Here is a 21,123-nt window from a genome sequence, read left to right as displayed (position 1 = left end):
AAGCCCTGGCGGTTGTCTTCTCCTTAGAACGCTTCAGAATGTACCTGGAACATCTCCCTTTCGATCTGGAAACTGACAATCAGGCGTTGAGTCGGGTATTGTCCAAGCCGCGAAAGACCGGTCGTCTAGCACGATGGGCAGTGTGCATCTCAGCCTTCCAATTTGAAGCCCGCCACATTCGTGGCACGGAAAACGTTGTGGCTGATGGCCTCAGTAGAATGTTCCATCCAGACAGCTCTGACCCTCAATCCGAGCCAGTAGACTCATCTCCCGAACAAGTGTCAGCTTTTGTCAATGTTGTTCTCACTGACTCTCCCTTCCTTTTCAAGGATATTGCCAAACATCAAGAGGATGATCCTGAGTTAAAAGCCATTGTCGACAGGATTAAATCCGGTGAGCATGTTAAGCCCTATATTCTTAAGAATGGTGTCTTGTGTTGTCCTGCTCGTAGTCGCCGAGACCCCAAAATTGTAGTCCCAACTAACCTGGTCCCGGCTCTCTTCAAATACTTTCACGAATCCCCAGTGGGCGGTCATCTGGGCGTTTTCAAAACAAGAGAAAAAATCCGTAACCACTTTATTTGGAAATCCATGGATAGTGAGATCCGTACCCTTGTTAAGTCCTGTAAGATTTGCAACATCAGTAAACCTGCCCCGAATACTCGTCTAGGTCTCTTGTCTTCTGAGCAAGCTTCTCGCCCTATGTAAAGACTGTTCATAGACTATATTGGTCCTTTCCCGAGATCTCGGAATGGTCATCGTTTCATACTCGTGTGTGTTGACGCCTTTTTGCGTTTTACGTGGCTTTTCCCCACTAGGATGGCTAACGCCAACACCACCATCTCGTGCTTGAAACAGATATTCGCCTCGTTTGGACCCTGTCAATTCTTGGTAAGTGATAACGCAAGAGCCTTTACTTCTGCCCAGTTCCGGAATTTCTGCTTTGATCTATCCATTGCTCATGTAACCACTACCCCGTATTACCCGAAGCCCAATTATGCTGAGAGAGTGAATCGTAACCTGCGATCTGCCCTCATCGCTTATCACTCCTCAGACCACTCCAAGTGGGATTCCTCATTGAATTGGTTGTCATTTGCATTTAACACTGCTGTCCATGAAAGCCACAAGCAAACCCCTGCTTTGTTGATGTTGGCTTTTACTCCAAATTCTCCTCTATCTAACCTATGGTCAATTAATGATCTTCTGCCCGACGATGCCAGCCCAGAAAAGATCCGAGCTAATTGGCACCGTGCACAAAAGAACTTGAAGGTTTATTACGCTAAGGTCCAGCGTAATTACAACCACGGGCGAAGACTGCACGATCTCTCTGTGGGTGACCAGGTGTTTATTAGAACACATCCCGTCAGTAGTGCTGCGGACCATGTTATCAGTAAGTTTCGAGGTCCCTGCACCATCTTAAAGTTCCTTACCCCGGTGACATTATTGGTGAGTGATCCCGAAAGGAAAAGGATCAGCAGAGTACATCTCTCCCAGATCAAGGTACCTTAAGTCTGGTAGGGAAGGGTAAATACCATTGTTGGTGACCTTGTAGATTTAGTTGTAAGTTATTTGTAAGAATTTAGTTATAAAATAAGTTTATTGTAAGGTTATTTATAAGGTTTCAATTATAAGATAATAATAAGTTTTATTTAAGTTAGTTGCAAGTAATTGTGTAAGTAAATACTTTAGGTATCCTCTAGTGTAATCGATTTAGTATTATAAGTTAGATAAGTTTTAGTTTAGGGTCACTACTTGGAGTTTTCTTCCTTTTACGGTCAGGTTTAGGGCACCCTCCTGTAGCTTCCTTTCACCCCCACCATAATCTTGTCACGTGAATTGTAGATAGCAGTGCTTACCCCGGGGCTAGTGCCCTAATATCCCTGGTGTGCGAGGGAGAATCCCTCCTGCATAGTTATTAAGCCACCCATCGGATGACTCTACGCGAGATCTTGAGCCCAGCAGCATACTTTTACCTCAAAGTATTCCCCTGTCTGCTGCGGTTTGTGTGTGTTACAGTGGCTGCAGTGACCAGCTTTTTCGGGCAGGAACCTGAAGTGCAAATTGGGAGGCACACTGTGTGCCTTGGGCGTCACCATCCGGCACCACTATCCTGTGGGGAACATCCTATTGGTGGCAGGCGGACTGGACGGTGTCTCACCCCTGCTTATTTGGTGCAAGAGACCACTGAACAGCATCTCACCTAGGTGTCGGGTGTGGACTGACATTGAATGGAGGCTGGCGGCAAAAGGCCGTGTCGGCAGCCGCATCATCAGCAAGAACCTGTGGCCTAGCTGTGCTGTGACTGTTGTGGGAAAGTAGTGCAAAAGTGTTAGCAACAAGTGAGAAGTTTTGGTATTTCTAACATTTGGAAGAAAGTATGGTGTACATGATTTGGTAGACAGACTACAAATTGTCTAATCATCTGTGAAAGAAGGCATTTTGAAGTGCAATGTGACAATCCATGTGGATTTTGTGACAGTTATTCAAGAGGCGGATCTATATTATTTTTGAAAATTATGTGACAGTTTGTGTTGTTGGTTACGACAAAATTAACTTCAAGAAATCAGGTGTGTTGAAGTAATGTACCTCTACTATCGGTACTGTGTGAAAACGTTCTATCGCTTGCTCCCCAGTGATGTTATATCATTGGTCGAGCTGCTCGACTTTCGGGGGGAGGAAGATGTTACAAGTAAAATATGTAATGCGAGTGGAATGTATTTTTTTTTGAAGTCTTTGTTTGTAAAATACAATATGATGTTTTATTTTTATTGACCTAACCTGTACTGTATAATGTTGTAACATAGGCATTTGAAAATAGTAGAATTCTGTCTATAGTTCCTGGAAAGATCCAGAAAGTTACATAACTTTTGTACAGGGTGTGTTACTTTGTTGGTATGTGTTCTAGAAAGTGTGTTCTGTCTATTCTGGAAAAATACGACTTTCGCGATCATGCGTATTCTAGAATGTTAGTCAAAGTTCGCGATCGAAAGTAAGGTTGTGATTGGTGAGTCTAGGTGGCGATAGGGAACACGTGCACGCTGATTGGCTGCCTCCAAGGCCAGTAATTCCTATATATAGTGAGCGAGGCAGTGTATGAATTAATTCTGTATCCTGAATTCTGTCGATCTCGGTTTATCTGTCTGCGAGCAGCCTATCTGGTTGACGTCCCGCGGCTTCCGCGATGGCACTCCCTCGGGTAAGCACTCTTGAATTCCATTTCTGCTAAAATTTCCGTAATGTTCCGATTTGCTTTTCATACAGGAGTCTGCCCTAACCTCGCCTAGATTCACCAAATTAGTTACTTATGACGCCTTAGTTTTTCAGCTGACTTACCTGTTCGTTTCCGAGGCATTCCCATTTCTTGTTTCACTAAAATATGTATATTGTAGTTTAACATTATTTCCCTTGGGGGTTGCCTCTGGTAGTTCTGTGAGGTACGCTAGACTTTGGATAACCTGTAAATTGCATTGTACTACTGCATTGGTAACTGAATGTACAGTTGATTTGTAATTTGAATTTACACTGCTACGAATAACCTATGTATATCACTGAACTTATAGCTCATAACTTGGAATGTATTTGTAGAATTATCTTGTAAATAATATTTTTAAAAACTAAGGATCACGGTGATTCATTTCGGAATCCGCTATCTAAGCCATGTCCATGCCTTTGGTAGGTTCCCAGCCCTTCCATCTTCCCGTTTTGTCGTTCACTAGTTGGCCCTACTGATAGTTACCTACTTGTTTTGTTGGAGATCCGCATAATGCTAGCTACTGTTTTTCCGAGTGTGTAGTGTTTTCTTATATTGTGTATTGTACTCTTACCTTCCCCTTTTAACTGTGTTTGTGCCTTGTTTAGTGTTACCCCTGTAGTAGAGGTAACAGTAAAGATCCACTTTATTATAACAGAGAATTAAAGAGACTAAGGAGGTGGAGGTTGGAAAGAAATAGAGTTAGAAATGGCTGTGGAAGTAAGGAGAAATTGAAGGAACTTACTAGGAAATTGAATCTAGCAAAGAAGTCAGCTAAGGATAACATGATGGCAAGCATAATTTGTGGTCATACTTTAAGGCAGAAACTGGTTCCAAGAAGGGCATTCCAGGAATCATTAATGAACAAGGGGAGTGTGTATGCGATAATCTTCAAAAGGCAGAAGTATTCAATCAGCAATATGTAAAGATTGTTGGTTACAAGGATAGTGTCCAGTTAGAGGAGGTGACTAATACTAAAGAAGAATTAAAATTTACCTATGATAACAATGACATTTACACCAAGATACAACATTTGAAAACTAGAAAAGCAGCTGGAATTGATAATATTTCTGGGGATATACTAAAGGCAATGCGTTGGGATATAATACCATATCTGAAGTACTTATTTGATTATTGTTTGCACGAAGGAGCTATACCAAATGAATGGAGAGTTGCTACAGTAGCCAATGTGTATAAAGGAAAGGGTGATAGACATAAAGCTGAAAATTACAGGCCAGTCAGTTGACATGTAAGCTTTGGGAAAGCATTCTTTCTGATGATATTACACATGTTTGCAAAATTAATAACTGGTTTGACAGAAGGCAGTTTGGGTGTAGGAAAGGTTATTTCACTGAAGCTCAACTTGTAGGATTCCCACAAGATTTAACAGATATCCTGGATTCAGGAGGTCAAATGGACTGTATTGTGATTGAACAAGGTAAGGCATTTGACAGGGTAGATCATGGGAGACTACTGGCAAAAATGAGTGCTATTGGACTAGAAAAAAGAGTGACTAAATAGGTGGCTATATTTCTTAATTGAACTTGCAGTAAATTCAGAGAAAAGTTGTGAGAGCAAAATAAAATATAATGTAAGAAGCTTCATTACAGGCATTGAATCAGTATGGCAAAAATGAGGAGTGGTCTAAAAGAAAGAGAAGATATTGCCTTACATTCACACCACCACAGATCGAATTGCCAAGGTCCCAAGTGATAAAAATCATTGTTATCCGTATTGAAGATACTGAATGTAGGATGCTAAAAGGTTTATTTTGTCACCTATTCAATACATATAAATTTTACATTTAGGAATTTATTGTTAATTCCACTTGAGACATGTTTCGCCCTTCATTGAGGGCACCATCAGTAAAATTACCTCCAAGGCAAAAATCAGGTACCTGATTAGTATTTAACTCCCACATATTAATACTACATTACAATGGGAAATTAAGTACGAGAAACACTTGTACAATGGTGATGGTTAAACAATATAAGTTTATAGAATAAGAAGTCGGCACCAATGCTTAAAATTACTGGGTAACTATAGCAGAGTTCAGCAGTGGTGCTCTGAAGAATAATTGACGCACTCATAGGAAATTATAAAGTTTATAAAATTATTTACAGTATAACAGTCATCCCAGTCGTCCCGAGGTCCTTCATACTTTCGTTCACGAAATAATATCACTTCAAATCTCACTGGCATCTCACACTGATGATTTCACACATCATTCCAAGCTACAAGAAGTTAACTAAGAAAAGGCGAAGGATTCAACCCGCAACATATTCCCGATAATACAATTACCTACAAATAACTGCCATCATTGTTGCCATTCAAATGCACCGTATACTCAACGACACCCATTGAGTCTCCGTCCACGCTGACCAGTTCACCGTACCGAACCCGGTGCTTCAACCAGACAACTTTCGGTTTGATGCCTATAGAACCTCATTTGGCTATGGAATATTTTCCCTGCCCCCTGTGATTACACACTAAGATTAAACCACGCTGCATATTTCTAATATGTCAATGCTACAATCATCTTCCAACGATTAAGACAACGGGACACACTTGGTACTTGACTTTTTTATATCCTTGCTCCCCAAGCTGCTCTCTTGTAAATATGTATATAAACTTTAAATTCTCAACTGTTCAATTGGATAATGTAAATTTACTGTATAGTTACCAACCATTGACAGTAATTTTTAGTTACAAACATTGATGCCGAGCACTATACCCTTTCCCCCATGACTGTTATACTGTAAATAATTTTATAAACTATGAGTGCGTCAATTATTCTTCAGAGCACCACTGCTGAACTCTGCTATAATTACCCAGTAATTTTAAGCATTGGTCCGACTTCTTATTCTATAAACTTATATTGTTTAACCATTACCATTGTACAAGTGTTTCTCGTACTTAATTTCCCATTGTAACGTATATTAATATGTGCAGGTTAAATACTAATCAGGTACCTGATTTTTGCCTTGAGGAGGTAATTTGACTGATGATACCCTCAATGAAGGGCGAAACATGTCTCAAGTGGAATTAACAATAAATTCCTAAATGTAAAATTTATATGTATTGAATAGGTGACAAAATAAACCTTTTAGCATCCTACATTGCCAAGGTCCTCCGCAAACACAATATAAAAACCGTGTTTGGACCGCCAGTAAAACTGCTCACAGTCCGAGTAAAACCAAGGACAAATTGTCCCCACTTTTACATCCTGGGATATACGAAATTCCCTGTACTTGCAGTAAGGTATACATTGGCCAAACATGCCGGTCCATTGGTATCTGTACCAAGGAACATGAATGTAATATTCATCTCAACCAGCCGGACAAATTTGCAATAGCTGAGTATGCTCTATCGTTGGGTCATGATGTCATGTTCCAAGATGCTCGAGCTCTTACCCACACTAGACAATGCAGGTCCACGATTATACGGGAAGCGGTGGAAATACGTAGAAATCCTAACAATTTCAACAGGGGTGCTGGCTATCAATTAAGTAATACCTGGTTGCCAGCCATTAAGGATTTACATAGGTAGTTAGTTCCCTTTCCTGTTCCTTCACTATTGTTATTTCGTCTCGGTGTTTTCCAAATTCGTACGTTCCTCATTGCCAGATGTTTCATTCCTGGCTTGTGTCAACGTCATACATCTGCCAATGTCATATGTTATGTACACATGTTATGTGACCCTATTAGACTGATTTCTGATGGTTCGGTCAGCTTACACTTCGAATGCTAGCGCTGTGCCACGTCCACGGAGCCATCTGGTGATGAATCATCGTACCATTTCCACTTCTATTATAACATCTAAATTTCAAAAATCATTGTTTAAGAAGCCTTTCTCGTGGACAGTCGAGATTTTCTTCTGATGACGCAGAGCACAGTTCTCTGCGAAATGTAAAGGATTTCAATTTATTTTCTTGACAAGGCATAAGCCCAAAAGCCTATACAGTATCATGTCTATAAGTACGGGCCGTGAAAGCATCAATGGCAACACATTGCTGATGTAATTACATATGGCTGCTCTGCTCATATTTTGAATCTTCTCTCCCACAATCTTACCAAGGACACCTCAAACATGAAAGAACATATAGTAGAAATTGCAAAATACTTCTGCAATAATAATTTTGCCAATGCAAAATGCAGTAATGAAGGAGGACAGTCATTGATCCTGCTTCAGGAAGTTTTATGGAATGCATTACCTGATTGCCTTCAATCTAATAGATATGTAAAATTAAAAATCCACCTTTTCAATACTAATATTAAACTAAACAAGTTATAACATTTACTTGGAACTAGTTTCGACTCTGGTGAGAGTAATCTTCAGCCAAATATGAAAACATGCAATCGTGTGCTATGTTGGGCTGAGTAGTTCAGATGGTAGAGCGGTGGCTAGTGGTTGGGACGGAGCAGTGCGGAGCAAAGCAGTTGTTGTGACGTCATCACCCGGTTGTACCGAGTAAACTACTGAGTGAATGTACTGTAACGGCACGTTTAAACACGTTACTGGTATGATAACGTAAAGGTATTTCAGCCGTCTATTCAATGCCCTTTCCTCACAACATAACTGTTTTGCTTAATACAGCAATGTTGCTTTCTGCTGCTGAAGCCGACCTGCTCATTTAATCCTTGTGATGCCTCTTGATATGATCCCACAAATTTAATGCCCTACCACCCGTCGCGTAAATGCGACTGCAAAATTTGTATTTTGCTGATTTTTATCATCAGTAATTTCAAAGAAATGCCATGCATCAGACGGTTTTCGTGGCATTTGTGGTACAAATTTCAGTAAAAATTTATTAAATTCCTTTAAATATTCTAAAACATGAATACCATCTAAAAATGGGATTAAATATCAAACTAATACCACAATTATTTTCTAATATACTTTGCATTATCTACAAAACACAAACAAGAGGAGGAAATATAGACGCAAATTTAATAAGCACAGACTGAATACAGGTACAATACACTTAAAAGGGGAGGCCACGACGTTCGGATCACGGACTACCTTCAAACTTTGTACAAATTTAGTAGTCCATTAGGACAACATAATGTACAAGTAGTAAGCCGTACTACTAAGGCGTTCTCGGAAAAATCGCAAGATAAATTTTCGCGTTGAATATGTACCGGTGTGTTGGGGTCACGAACACGAAACGGCGGTGGTCGAGTGGTTAGCGTTCAAGCTCCGTAATCGCTGGTTCGAGTCCCGTTTCTTGCTTTGTTTTGCAACACTCGTCATTTTCTTTAAAATGCTATTTATTCGGGGCGTCGACCCATGTGGATCTTTTGCCCCTACTGGCACCATATTGTATGAACCTGCATGTAATTGGAATGGCGGTAGTGTGGAATGTTGTGTGTGAGGAAAGGAAGTTTATGGACGTCACAAACACCCAGTCCCCAGGCCAGGGACATTAATAACTACAATTTAAAAATTCCTGACGTGGCTTGGAATCGAGCCCGGGGCCGCCGGGTGACAGACGGACGCGTTGCCCCCTACACCGCGCGGCCGGAGAACACTTGTCATAGTCTATCATATATATTACACTTCAAAGGTAATATAATGAAGAAGGTGTATTTTATTTGCATAGGCTTTTATCGGATATATATAATATATATTATTAAACACTAACGATAAAGGAGAATGTATATATTTCATATATTCGCCATCTTCATACTTATAAAGCAGTATTTATTACGTCGCTACCACATCCATTGCGCTCCACTACTGGAACTGCAAGCGAACACACATTCAGTACTGTTCCTCCATCCTCTGCTCACCCACCGAAAACACCGACTGGTTTCCAACCAACAGTTTACTACCGGAGAATACCGGAGGGAGCACTGCACTTGCACTACTGATTGCAATCATAGGAGCAACTGCTCCGTTGCCAGCTCTAGTCAACAGAAGAGTTGCTGATGCAATGGAAGGTCGTGCATAACTGTTTAGAACAATCACGTAAGTCCTCTCTCTAATATTGTCAAATAGACACCCTCTCTTTTTGTTTCACTACTTTTTTAAGACTTTCTTTCCTTCTCCTTACAGAGAACGGCTAGTCCAGTAGACCACAGAATGCTCTTGTCAGGGTTCCCTACACAAAATTATGCCTGTATGATGTTCCATATTTCTCACAATCGTGTTTCGAGGCTTCAGTTTGCACGTTATGCCTAATTACTCCTGTACCATTTCATTGCCCTGATTATATTGAAATGAGATGTTACGACACCAATGTTTGCCGTGCATCATAATAATATGACAAAGATTATATAGTAGAGAAATACATTAGAAGAAAGTACAGACATACAGAATTAAATATGCCATGATTATGTTATAATAAAAGTACAGACATATAGAATTAAAGAAGCCGTGAATGTGTTGAAAAGAATACAGATCTTACGAATCAAGTAAGCCATGGTCAGGAGGAAAGACATTCAGACCTATAGAATCCACGGGGCCGTGATAAAAAAAAATGCAGAATATTATAAATTGTTAAAATGGCAAAGTGAACCAATCTCCTTCACAATAGTCCTGCTCAAAGGTATGTTTAAACTTCGTTGCTGTTTAAACCATATTAGCAGAGCTTGTTCTACTTCATCGTACTTTCCAGATTTAACTTTCTTGCAATTTGATGAAGTATTCCCTGCAGAAGCCAAGATCTCCTCTTTCTTAGCTATAATGCCGTTCAAAGTAGACGGCAGCATCTCCAGCTCCTTCGCCAAAGCAACACGGGAAAGTGTAGATGACTCCACTTTCCTTCTAATCTCCACTTTGTCTTTAATTGTTAGTGCCTTTCGCTTGATCACTTTTCTCCGAGTTCCGCTCATTTTCACTTAAAACGTTCGTACGTTGATATTGCAAGTACAACTAACTTCACTGACGCCTATTCACACTAATTATGACGCTACACTACACTTGGCAATACATAGCTTATACTCCTTACTTCTAAATTGAAGTTTCCCAAAACAAATGAGCATTGCCCTTCTTCTGTTGCCAGCGCGCTACACCATGAGAACTGCTGATGCAATACGACTGCGATAAACAGCCCTTGTAAAATGTAATACCGTACTCAGAAAAACTATTGAATATGGATTGAAAACAAATTCACAAATACTACACTTACTAACAACATCTGACACTAATAAGATAATATACAGTATTATTAAGAATAAGGAACATTCCACTGATCTCAGTCACTAGAACCCTCCAACAATATGAAAAACACACTAATTACTGAAGGAAAATGCAAAAGATCGCTAAGTGCACCGAATACCATACACGCTGAGCGAGAATGGTTAACCACGTGGCAAATGTAAATATTAAGAGTTGGCAACTGGGTTTCGAGATCGTGCTCTGCCGATAAAAATCGATATGAATGACCAAAATCTGCCAAAACGTCAATTTAGAAGTAGAGCCACGCAGAGTTTTTTTTTATTTTATTTTTTTATTTTAAGGCCTACAAGACGTGTACTACAATTCGTTATCATGTGCTTTCTATCTTCCTCACACCCCCCGACATCTGCTTCAAGTTAACGGCAGCAGATGGGATATCGGCAACTTATTCTTAGAGATTCATAGAACCTATTCATAGGCCTATATCGTCCCTGCATTCCTACTGGTTGTCACAACCACGGGCGTAGTTTCTGGCTGTTTCGCAAGTACCGCATGGACAAGCCGATATTGAGTTTATTTTCCTGCTTTAATCCTCTTCATGCTAAAGGTCATGAAGAAAAGAAAAGCAGGTTCGAAGTAGCAGAAATGAGTGCATGGGAAAGTATTGGGGTATTACGTGCGACTGATAAAGACGCAGTAGCAACACTAGCACATCTAAACATAAACAGTTTCTTTTCCCCGCGAGAATTTTATTTCATGTCTCCTCATCCTTGTGCTACGTTCTAATAATGCGATGTAATAATTACGAGTGACACGATAGTACAATGTTTAGCTCGTATAAAGGTAAAAATAAAAATAACTTGCAATTTTATGCCAACACGTGGTATCGCAATGCCTCTGCGTGCGTGTATCAGGCCTCTCACCAACACCCAGCTGGTTATCAACATTCGTTCAACTTCGTAGATGATCGGGATCTTTCGGCCGGCTGTTTGGCGGCATAGTATGTATCAGCTGGCAAGTCTGCTTTTTCCTGCTTAGAGTCTGGAAGGAAATAAGCAAGGGAATGAAAAATCAAACAGGTTAGAATATTAAATTTTGTGGTAGATTAGGCCTATACGGTAATTTACTTCGCAATTATTGTTGACCTTATTTCAGAATCATATTATCATGTTGGAGTCCATATACAGTACGGTATGTCAGTACGATAATTGACATGGCTTGGAATGTACAGTATTTACCGTGAACATTTTTGTAAGTGGCATTCCCTACGGTTATCGTTCATGTATTCCTAACAAACAGTATGGTAATGCATAAGAAGCTGCTGTGTTGTGGACAAATACATTTTTTGGTTTTTAATTAATGTTGAGGCCACATCGATTAATGACTTCACCCTGTCGCGGCACGCAACTTACTGCATTAATGTTTTATCAAACCATCCATTGCGTGGTTTGTGTTTCCCGTGTAGAATCCCATTCGATTCTATTCTGTTTGATGTAAATGGTGAAGTGGAAGTTACAACTGATGGGTTCGATTCGATTCCACAAGATGAGAGTGAGCATCTGGTGTCCATGTTGTCATAGCGTGACGTCATATGGTCTTGGCAAGCCCGGAGAGGCTCGATGACAGGCGCAAACGGTCTAACACAGGGTTCGACTTGCACGGCGACTGGAGGGTTCTAACCATGAGCTGCTTTGAGCGGACGTTTTCTATCTCAAGGGGCTCTAAAATTTGAAATGTTTAACCGGGAAATATATATATTTTAAGCGGGATAAATATACATATATCTTAATGCAACCGATCAAGGGACCAAGAATATCACACTTCTTAGGCGGGAACTTCTTAATCGAGTTTCATTGTATTGTATATTTTAATATTATCACTTACATCATGTGACATTCCTCATTAGAGTTAGTAATGTTTTAAAATTATATATTAAGTTAGCTTTAGATCTCATGACCAGCTGAGGATGACCTCTGTGAAGGTTGAAACCGGTACTGCTTAGTAATAAGATATAATAAAGTATTGATTAGGTGGACGGTACCCATTCTTTGTGATTGTAAATAGATAAGCTTGAGATACAACCAACCTGCAAGCTGAAAATATGTTGTTTTTTTTTTTTGCTAGGGGCTTTACGTTGCACCGACACACATAGGTCTTATGGCGACGATGGGATAGGAAAATATGTTTAAAAATGCCCATCCCTTAATGCTTATTGAAGAAAGAAAAAGAAAACAACATCCAAGCAAAAGGAAGGACAGTCCTTTTTTAACGTTTGGAAATCGCAATCAATCATACAATTCAGACCTCCCTCTCATTTTGAGAATACAGTTATAGTAATGCGTCCATCAAAATAAAGGCAGGAAATGTGTACTTTTAATTGAAGCGAATGAGGGAGAGAGTGTATGACTAACTCAAATGATAGAGTGCTGACCACCTGAGCTCAGATTGGCGGGTTCGATCCTGGAGCAGTCCGGCAGTATATGAAGGTGCTCAAATATGCCGGCCTTGTGTCTGTAGATTCACCAGTACGTAAAATAACTTTTGCAGGATGAAATTTTGGCACCTTGGAAAACCAGAGAAGTAGTTAGTGGGACGTTAAACCAATAACATTATTATTCTCCATTCCTCAGTGAGCATAAAAGCTCACCTAATTTCTGTTCACGTAGCTTGGCTCGTTAGTGGTCCTATACGTTTCCTGGATAAGCCTGAAGATATAACAAGCCTGTAAGTGCAAATATGCTCAAAATTCTATCTCCTTTACTGCTTACTGGAGAGAGAAAAAAAAACATTCATGCAAAAGAAAAGACTAAGACATTTCTGGAACTTCTGAAAATCATTCTACAAATAAATAAATTGCATCATTCAGGACATATCCCTTTTTCCAAGAATATGGTTATAGTAATGTGTATATCAAAATAAAGGCAGAAATATTTAACATTAAACAGAGTGATCATGAGAGAGTGTGTTTATTTCCTTAATTCCTCACTTAGCTTCAAAACTGACTTATTATGAATATCTTGATTTATTTCATCTTAACTTTTATCATTAGCTTATGTAAGGGAACTTCCAGTATTGATGTTCATTGAGATTAGTTCAATCACTACTGATCTGCATTTAGGCCAGTTGTCCAGGTGGCAGATTCGCTATCTGTTGTATTCTTAGCCTTTTCTTAAAGGATTGCAAAGAAATTGGAAATTTATTGAACATCTCCCTTGGTAAGTTATTCCAATCCCTGACTCCCCTTCCTCTAAACAAATATCTGCTCCAATTAGTCCTCTTGAATTCCAACTTTATCTTTCCTATTTTTAACGACACCACTCAAACTTATTTGTCTACTAATATCATTCCATGCCATCTCTCCACTGTTTGTTATGATTATGTCTGGTAATTTTAATACGTAACTAGTCAAGTTTGCAACAGTGTTGAATCATAAAGACAAAAGAGAATAGGGCGGCGATATTCACATTTTAATGTACAGTCTTACGTGCCGTGTACGAAGTTCACAACTTTCAACTATGAGAGTTTGGAATAATGTAACAAACAGAATTCAAGGAATGACTGCATCTTTCAGGTGAATACAGACTATTATTCAAAATTCACACAAATATGATAACTTGAATCAATTAGTAAAATTACAAAAGAGAAGGAGAAGTTAAATTATCATAATAAAAGGTAAGAATACTTACACACGGTTTTTGTTGTCAGTTTCAGTCCAGAGTCAAACTCTGCTCCAATGACTTCCACCTCTACAAAAGGACTCGCTGTTCCACGACCCCGTCCAGGACGATTTAAGTGCCTAGCACCTATTACCCTGATTGAAATTGTAAATTGGTCAACGCCCACCAAAGTGTTCTTGTCATAGGGATCAAAATCATCCCTAAACATGAAGTCAGGCCGTAACAAGTAACCACAATTTCCATTCTCTCGAAATTTGGCTTGGTTCAACTGCATGGCCTTATCTAAAAGAAAATAATATAAAAGTTCTAAAGCATGCTACGGATCCACTTACAAGTTGGAATGAATATCAATATTATATATTATAATGGTCCACCTTATCAATACTCACATATGTAACAATCATTATTCACATACTTATTTTAGGTAAATGTTTTGGGACTTTTCCAATCCCTACTGATTGATACGGTGGACCATGAGGTCTATAATATATAATATTGTAATAGTCAACATGGACTAATCAGCTAAAACAACAACAACAACAACAACAACAACAACAACAACAACAACAACAAAAAAGTCAAAATCACAAATTCTGCATATCAATTACAACCAATGTCTGGATGTGTGAATAATGTTATATTATGCCAAAACCCTCATGGTCTTGTTACAAACAGAATAACTGGATATAAGCAACAAGAGAAAAGACATTGAAAATGATCTCTTGCCCACATCATTTGTGTTGAATGGTCACATGAAACATCTTTACAGAAATATACTTCATATAGTGAGAGAGTGATATTTTGCAGTGGCTGTAAAACATTAGAGTGCCTGGAGACTTAAGATTTATAGTGTTGGCTACTGAATGCATGATTCGAAGCAGTGTATCGATTCATTCAAGTGTCCGAGTGAATCGATTCACCGGAACGGCAAGCTCACGGCACACGATTCAGCTTACTCCCAGCGGACAGTGCTGAGTGGCGCACTCACTGGACGTTGACGGGGAGCCGAGCTTCCGCTGCAGCGAGACAGTGAATCATAGCACGTCGAAAGAATCGTGAACGAGCGTGGCTCAGTGAGACACATGATACACACGGCTCCTTATCGGCTCACTGGACACTGGCGGGTGGCGCAAAGCCAAGCTTCCGCTGCAGAGAGACATACAGTGAGCCATGGCACACCGAAAGAATTGTGAACGAGCACGGCTCAGTGAGACACAAGATACACACGGCTCCTTATCGGCACGCTGGACAGTGGACACTGGCGGAGAGCCGGGCTTCCTCTGAAGCAATACATACCTAGCCATGGTACAATGAAAGAATTGTACACTAAATGGACTCCCGAGCTCAGCTCATTTGAAAATAATACCCACTTGCATTCACTGTCCTCTTCTTACAGGGAGGTTTAAATAATAGATGGATTTATTTCCAGAGGGTGAGGTCATGTGTAATAGTTCTGCATCTTACATCCGCCTATACAGAAAACCTGCGCTTCTTTCATAGTTTATGAGGAGTATTTGCGGCTTATTTTGGGTGCTGAGTTTGTGTTAGTGTTATCCAAAGAATATAACCTCGTTTAAAGTGCTTTTACTGTAATATTTATTATAAATTTTGTGCAGTAAGTGTCAGCCATCTTGTTAACTGCTACAATAGTTTCATAGATAACACTACGTAGATAGCCACTCGTTATGTTCAGCTAACATCTTTGCCCTCACTTTCACCCATTTTGTTTCTTTTGTCTTTGCTACCATAGAAACTATGATGAAGATTGGCACTCTGTTTAGCATTCTTAGCGTTGCCTAGGTCACACAGCCGGCCCATAATGTCAGCCATCTTTAAGATGAGTAAAGTGAGGCTTCTGTACTAACAGCATATTAGACATTACCTGGTCAGCTTGCGTGGGGGTTTGGCTCTGAAATGAGTAGGAGCTAAACATAACCCTGCGTGAGACACTGGGGTGCGGGGCCTCAACCCCGACATGGCGCGTCCCAATGGCTGATAGGGAACGTCCTGTAGATATGCAGGACAGGTGCGAATAAGGCATGGTCAAATAAGCACCCACGGATCAAATGAGGCTAAAAAGAAAATGGTCAACGGTCTCTAAGGCGGAAGAGGAGATCTCCCAACGGCTTGGAGGGCGGAAGAACTAACCTCAAGTCTTACCGAGTTGGTTTTATTCTTGGATAGAAGATATGGGACCGAATACCCCTGGGATAAGGGGGCCCCCTTTACTAAGTGCCAACGGCCTCCAAGGAGGGCGGATGAGCGGGTATAGGGTAGGGGCACTCTCTTGCCCTTGGAGTGGGAAACTGCTCCTAAAGGCGGATGAACCAATATGGTCAATGGCATAGGATGGAGAAGGCCAGAGGGAAACCACTCCATCAAAGATCCACTGGATATCCCTTGTTATGCAGCAATGATGGTGGGCTTTGGAACTAAATGTAATTCTGGAGGTAAAATAGTCCCCAATTCGGATCTCCGGCTGGGGTCAGGGACAAAGCGTGGAGGAAACACAAGAAATATTATTTTAGGAACTTGGAATATACGATCTCTCAACATTTGTGGTAAGCTAGAGAACTTAAGAAAGGAGATGGCTAAACATGACATCGACATATTAGGAGTGAGTGAAATAAAGTGGCCTGAGAAGGGGGACTTTTGGAGTGATAACTATAGAATTATATACTCTGGAGATAAAGGAAGCCATGCAGGTGTAGGAATAGTATTAAGTAAAAACGTAGGTGTACGAGTTTAGAGCTATGTACAATACAGTCATAGAATAATTATGGTGAGAATAGAAAATGAACCAGTTGACATGATAATAATACAGGTGTACATGCCAACAACGAATCATTCAGATGAAGAAGTGGACCAGGTATATGATCAGTTAGAGGAGTTGATGGATACGATTAAGGACAACGAGAACCTCATTTTTCTTGGAGACTGGAACGTCTCTGTTGGTGAAGGAAAAGATGGGAAGACTGTAGGTCAGTATGGTCTTGGAGTAAGAAATGACAGAGGACTACAACTAATAGACTTTTGTAAAGCAAAAGGACTAATAATTACAAACACCTTGTTCAAACAGCCCAAGAGAAGAAGGTACACCTGGACTGCACCTGGAGATAAAGCGAGATACCAAATAGATTATATTATGGTAAAGGAAAGATACCGTAACCAAGTCAAACAATGCAAAAGTTATCCAGGGGCTGATGTAGCGAGTGACCACAACCTAGCATTGTTAAAATCTGATTTAAGACTAAGAAAGAAGAGGAAGAATTTGGAAAAATACTGCAGATATAATGTGAGGAAACTAAAACAAGACAGAATCAAGGAAAACTATCAAACACTGGTAAAACAGAACGTCGCAGAAATACCCAATGGTACAATAAATGAGAAATGGATGGGCCTTAAATACACTATCATAGAAGCTGTAAATCAGGTAATAGGGAAAACGACGAAACAAGCACGAGAACCATGGGTTACAGATTATGTGCTTGAACTTATAGAGGAAAGGAGGAAATTTAAAAACTCAAAGAGTGAAGAAGGAATCAGAAACAATAAAAGACTCCGAAACCTAGTCAACAGAGAAGCAAAGAAGGCTAAGGAAGAATATATAATGAGACAATGCAAAGAAAGAAAGAAAGAAAGAAAGAAAGAAAGAAAGAATGGAGAAAGGAAACATGGAAACTGCTTATGAATTGATTAAGAAACAATTCAGAACAGTCACTGGCCGTAGTAACAGCATATTAGGTGAAAATGGGAAACTGTTGTCTGAGAGCAAAGAAGTGGGAGAAAGATGGAAGCGATACATAGAAACATTATATGAAGATCCTACTGACATAAATGAACTTGAAAATGAAGGCAACATAACAAGTGACCAACTGGGACCCTCTTTAACAAAAGAAGAATATCTTAAGGCTGTGAAAGAATTGAAACCTAATAAAGCACCAGGATGCGATGAAATAACTGGAGAAATGATACAGAGACTGGATGATGAAACACACGGCTATATTTTTAAACTGATAAGGGAAATATATGAAACCGAAGAAATTCCAGAAGATTTTTAAAAGTCTCTCATAATCCCTATACCGAAGAAACCTGGAACTCTAAAATGTGAAGAACATCGCACCTTGAGTCTGTTGTCGCACATGTCAAAACTATTGACAAGAATAATATATAACCGAATAAGCAATAAAATTGAACCACATTTGGCTGAAGATCAGTTTGGATTTAGATGGAATAGAGGCACACGAGAAGCTATTCTAACGTTACGACAGGTTATAGACAAAATGCTAGACGTAAAAAAAACCTTTGTTTATTGCATTCATGGATTTAGAAAAAGCTTTTGATAATGTGAACTGGAATATGTTAATGAAGATTATGACTAGTGTTGGTCTAGATTTTAGAGATAGACGAATAGTATACGAACTCTATAACAACCAAAGAGGCAACATAAACATAAATGGTGAAGTATGGGAGGCTTATATAAAGAAAGGAGTACGACAGGGATGTAATTTGTCACCAGTGCTGTTCAACCTGTATATTGAGAAAGCCATTGAGGAATGAAAAGAGGAAATGGAAGGGATAAAGATAAATGGAGTAGAAAATAATAAAAAATGATAAGATTTACTGATGACATAGCTGTCATAGAGGAGAACGAAGAGAAACTACAAAGTGCAATAATACGAATGAATAAGATATTGAGAGATAAGTATAACATGAAAATTAATACAAAAAAGACCGAAATTATGGTATGCAACCGCCAGCATATTGCAGTCGACATCAGAATTAGTGATATATACCACTAAGGCAAGTAAATGTCTTTACCTACTTAGGAAGTAAAATCACTCCAGATGGCAAAAGTTCAGTCGACATAAAGAGCAGAATTTCCCAAGCAAAAATTGCTTTTTACAAGAAAAGGATACTACTTACATCAAGGACTTTAAATGTGGAGACCAAGAAGAGATTTATTAAGTGCTATGTCTGGAGTGTGGCCTCGTATGGGTCAGAAACGTGGACTATTAGTGCACGTGATAAGAAACGTTTGGAAGCATTTGAGATGTGGTGCTGGAGGAGGATGGAAAAGATCTCATGGACAGAAAAACTCACCAATGAAGAAGTTCTTTGACGAATAGGTAAAAAAAGATCCTTTTTAGCAACAATAAGGAAAAGAAGAGACCAATTAATTGGCCATCTCTATAGGCACAATGGTTTCATAGTTAATGTCACGGAAGGAAAGATTCAAGGTAAAAGAGGAAGAGGAAGAACTAGACTGCAATATTCAAGACAGATCAGAGATGACGCAGGAACTGGCTCATATGTGGAAATGAAGAGATTAGCGGATTACAGAGAAGAGTGGAGAAGACGAATTGCTGCCAACCAATCTTAGGATTGAGAATTAAGAAGAAGTTAAAAAGGTAGTCAAAGCATAATTCTAAAGTAGCTAGTAGGTAGGTAGGCTATTAGGTTATACTATTCATTAGTTTAATGAATCTTAGTATTATTACTTAGTGACATTTGACAATTAATTAAACTCGACTCTAGCCTGCCCTATGACTATGAGTCATGCTCATGACCACTCAAAAGTACCTGTTTTATATTGGGAAGAACAGCTGAGTATTGTCTCAGTTCATATGTCACATCGTTGAACAAGACTTCAGTAATATGTGGACAGTAAGTGAGCCGACTGACGCAATAACTTAACCAACAGTATGTTGAATCAGCACCAGTGGGCTACTGTACATCTCGGGTAGCCTATACAAAATATGACGATTTAAAAAAATCCTATGCTGATAGAAAAATACAATACATATTTTCAAAAATGACTTAGCGAGTTGGACGTGCGGTTAGTATCGCGTAGCTATGCGCTTGCATTCGGGGGATGATGGGTTCGAATCGCACCGTCGGCAGCCATTAAGATGGTTTTCCGTAGTTTCCCCATTTTTACACCAGGAAATCCTGGGACTGTACCTTAATTAAGGCCATGGCTGCTACCTTCCTAATCCAGGACCTTTCCCATCGTGCGTTGCTGGAAACCTTCGATGTATTAGAGTGACTAGCATTTTTTCCTAAGAAAGGAGTTCATAGTATGAAGACCAGATGGCAGCAGCGAACAATGAATGCTGTTGCTGCTGTCTTACCATTACATACTACACAGATGCAGTAGGAGCGGTGACTCTAATGTGCCGTGAATCGGATCACTGTATCGATTCAGTAACGTCAATGGAATCAAATGAATCGATTCAGTAAAATGAATCGAATGTTCCATCACTAACGATTTAAACCTCACAATCAACTTCTGACATGGCAGAAAACAGACAACCCGTGATAATGGAAAGTATTAAAATTTTTTTTTAAAAATATGGAGGGCAGCCATGATCTGCTTTGTATATAGCCATCAACTTTGTTCAAGTCATTCAGGTATTTAGCAACTGCCCAATCAGAAGGTACTTAACCAGCATTCCATGCTAATCTTATTACTCTGTGAAGCCATTTCATCCCTGCTTCCTTACTATATTTTTATCATCTCAGGTCTAATTTCATCTATTCCTGCTGCTTTACCATACATCCCACCTCCCTTCCTAAAGCATAGTTTCACTAACATCACTGACCTTCTCACCATGAGATCGTTTGTTTGCGACATCTACAGAAAGATTTCCTTTTACACTGAGAAGATTTTCAAAATGTTTCTTCCACCTATCCAGTGATTCCCTAGGATCTACTAGGAGTCCACCTGATTTACCCAAAACACTATTCATTTCCTTTTTCCCACCCTTTCAAAGATTCTTTACACTTTTCAGAAATCTTTCATAGAGTTTATCTTGAGGAAATATACATTTACAAATAAGCAATCGTTCGCTAACATTTACACAAGAGACAGGTTGTAAACTTTAACACTTCTTAAGAGGCGATTTGGCTAGTGTGCCCGCACCCCGCACCTGGAGGGTTTGTTAATTCTTTCCACTTCAGAGGAGTATTCCCTTATCTGCGCACTTAACATCACAGTGGGGATCCCTGACCTTATACATGTTCTAATGCACTTCGGGGAGAAAATAACCTACTTTAGCTGTACGCAAAAATA

At 39.6% G+C, this 21,123-nt stretch overlaps 1 protein-coding gene across 2 annotated transcripts in view; it reads right to left on the bottom strand.

Moving 5' to 3' along the window:
• Positions 1-21,123, bottom strand: part of LOC136886934 (1-phosphatidylinositol 4,5-bisphosphate phosphodiesterase gamma-1-like) — a 737,826-nt gene that overhangs the window by 126,447 nt on the left and 590,256 nt on the right. For both annotated transcript variants that reach the window (XM_068231056.1, XM_068231055.1), the window contains one exon: positions 14,058-14,330. In XM_068231056.1, the coding sequence (XP_068087157.1) occupies positions 14,058-14,330 (273 nt within the window). The remainder of the gene's footprint in view (positions 1-14,057; positions 14,331-21,123) is intronic.

The sequence above is a fragment of the Anabrus simplex genome, chromosome 1, assembly GCF_040414725.1.
Source record: "Anabrus simplex isolate iqAnaSimp1 chromosome 1, ASM4041472v1, whole genome shotgun sequence".
Taxonomy (NCBI): Eukaryota; Metazoa; Arthropoda; class Insecta; order Orthoptera; family Tettigoniidae; genus Anabrus; species Anabrus simplex.
The sequence above is the reverse complement of the archived record's forward strand: the minus strand, read 5'-3'. Positions and strand labels throughout refer to the sequence as shown.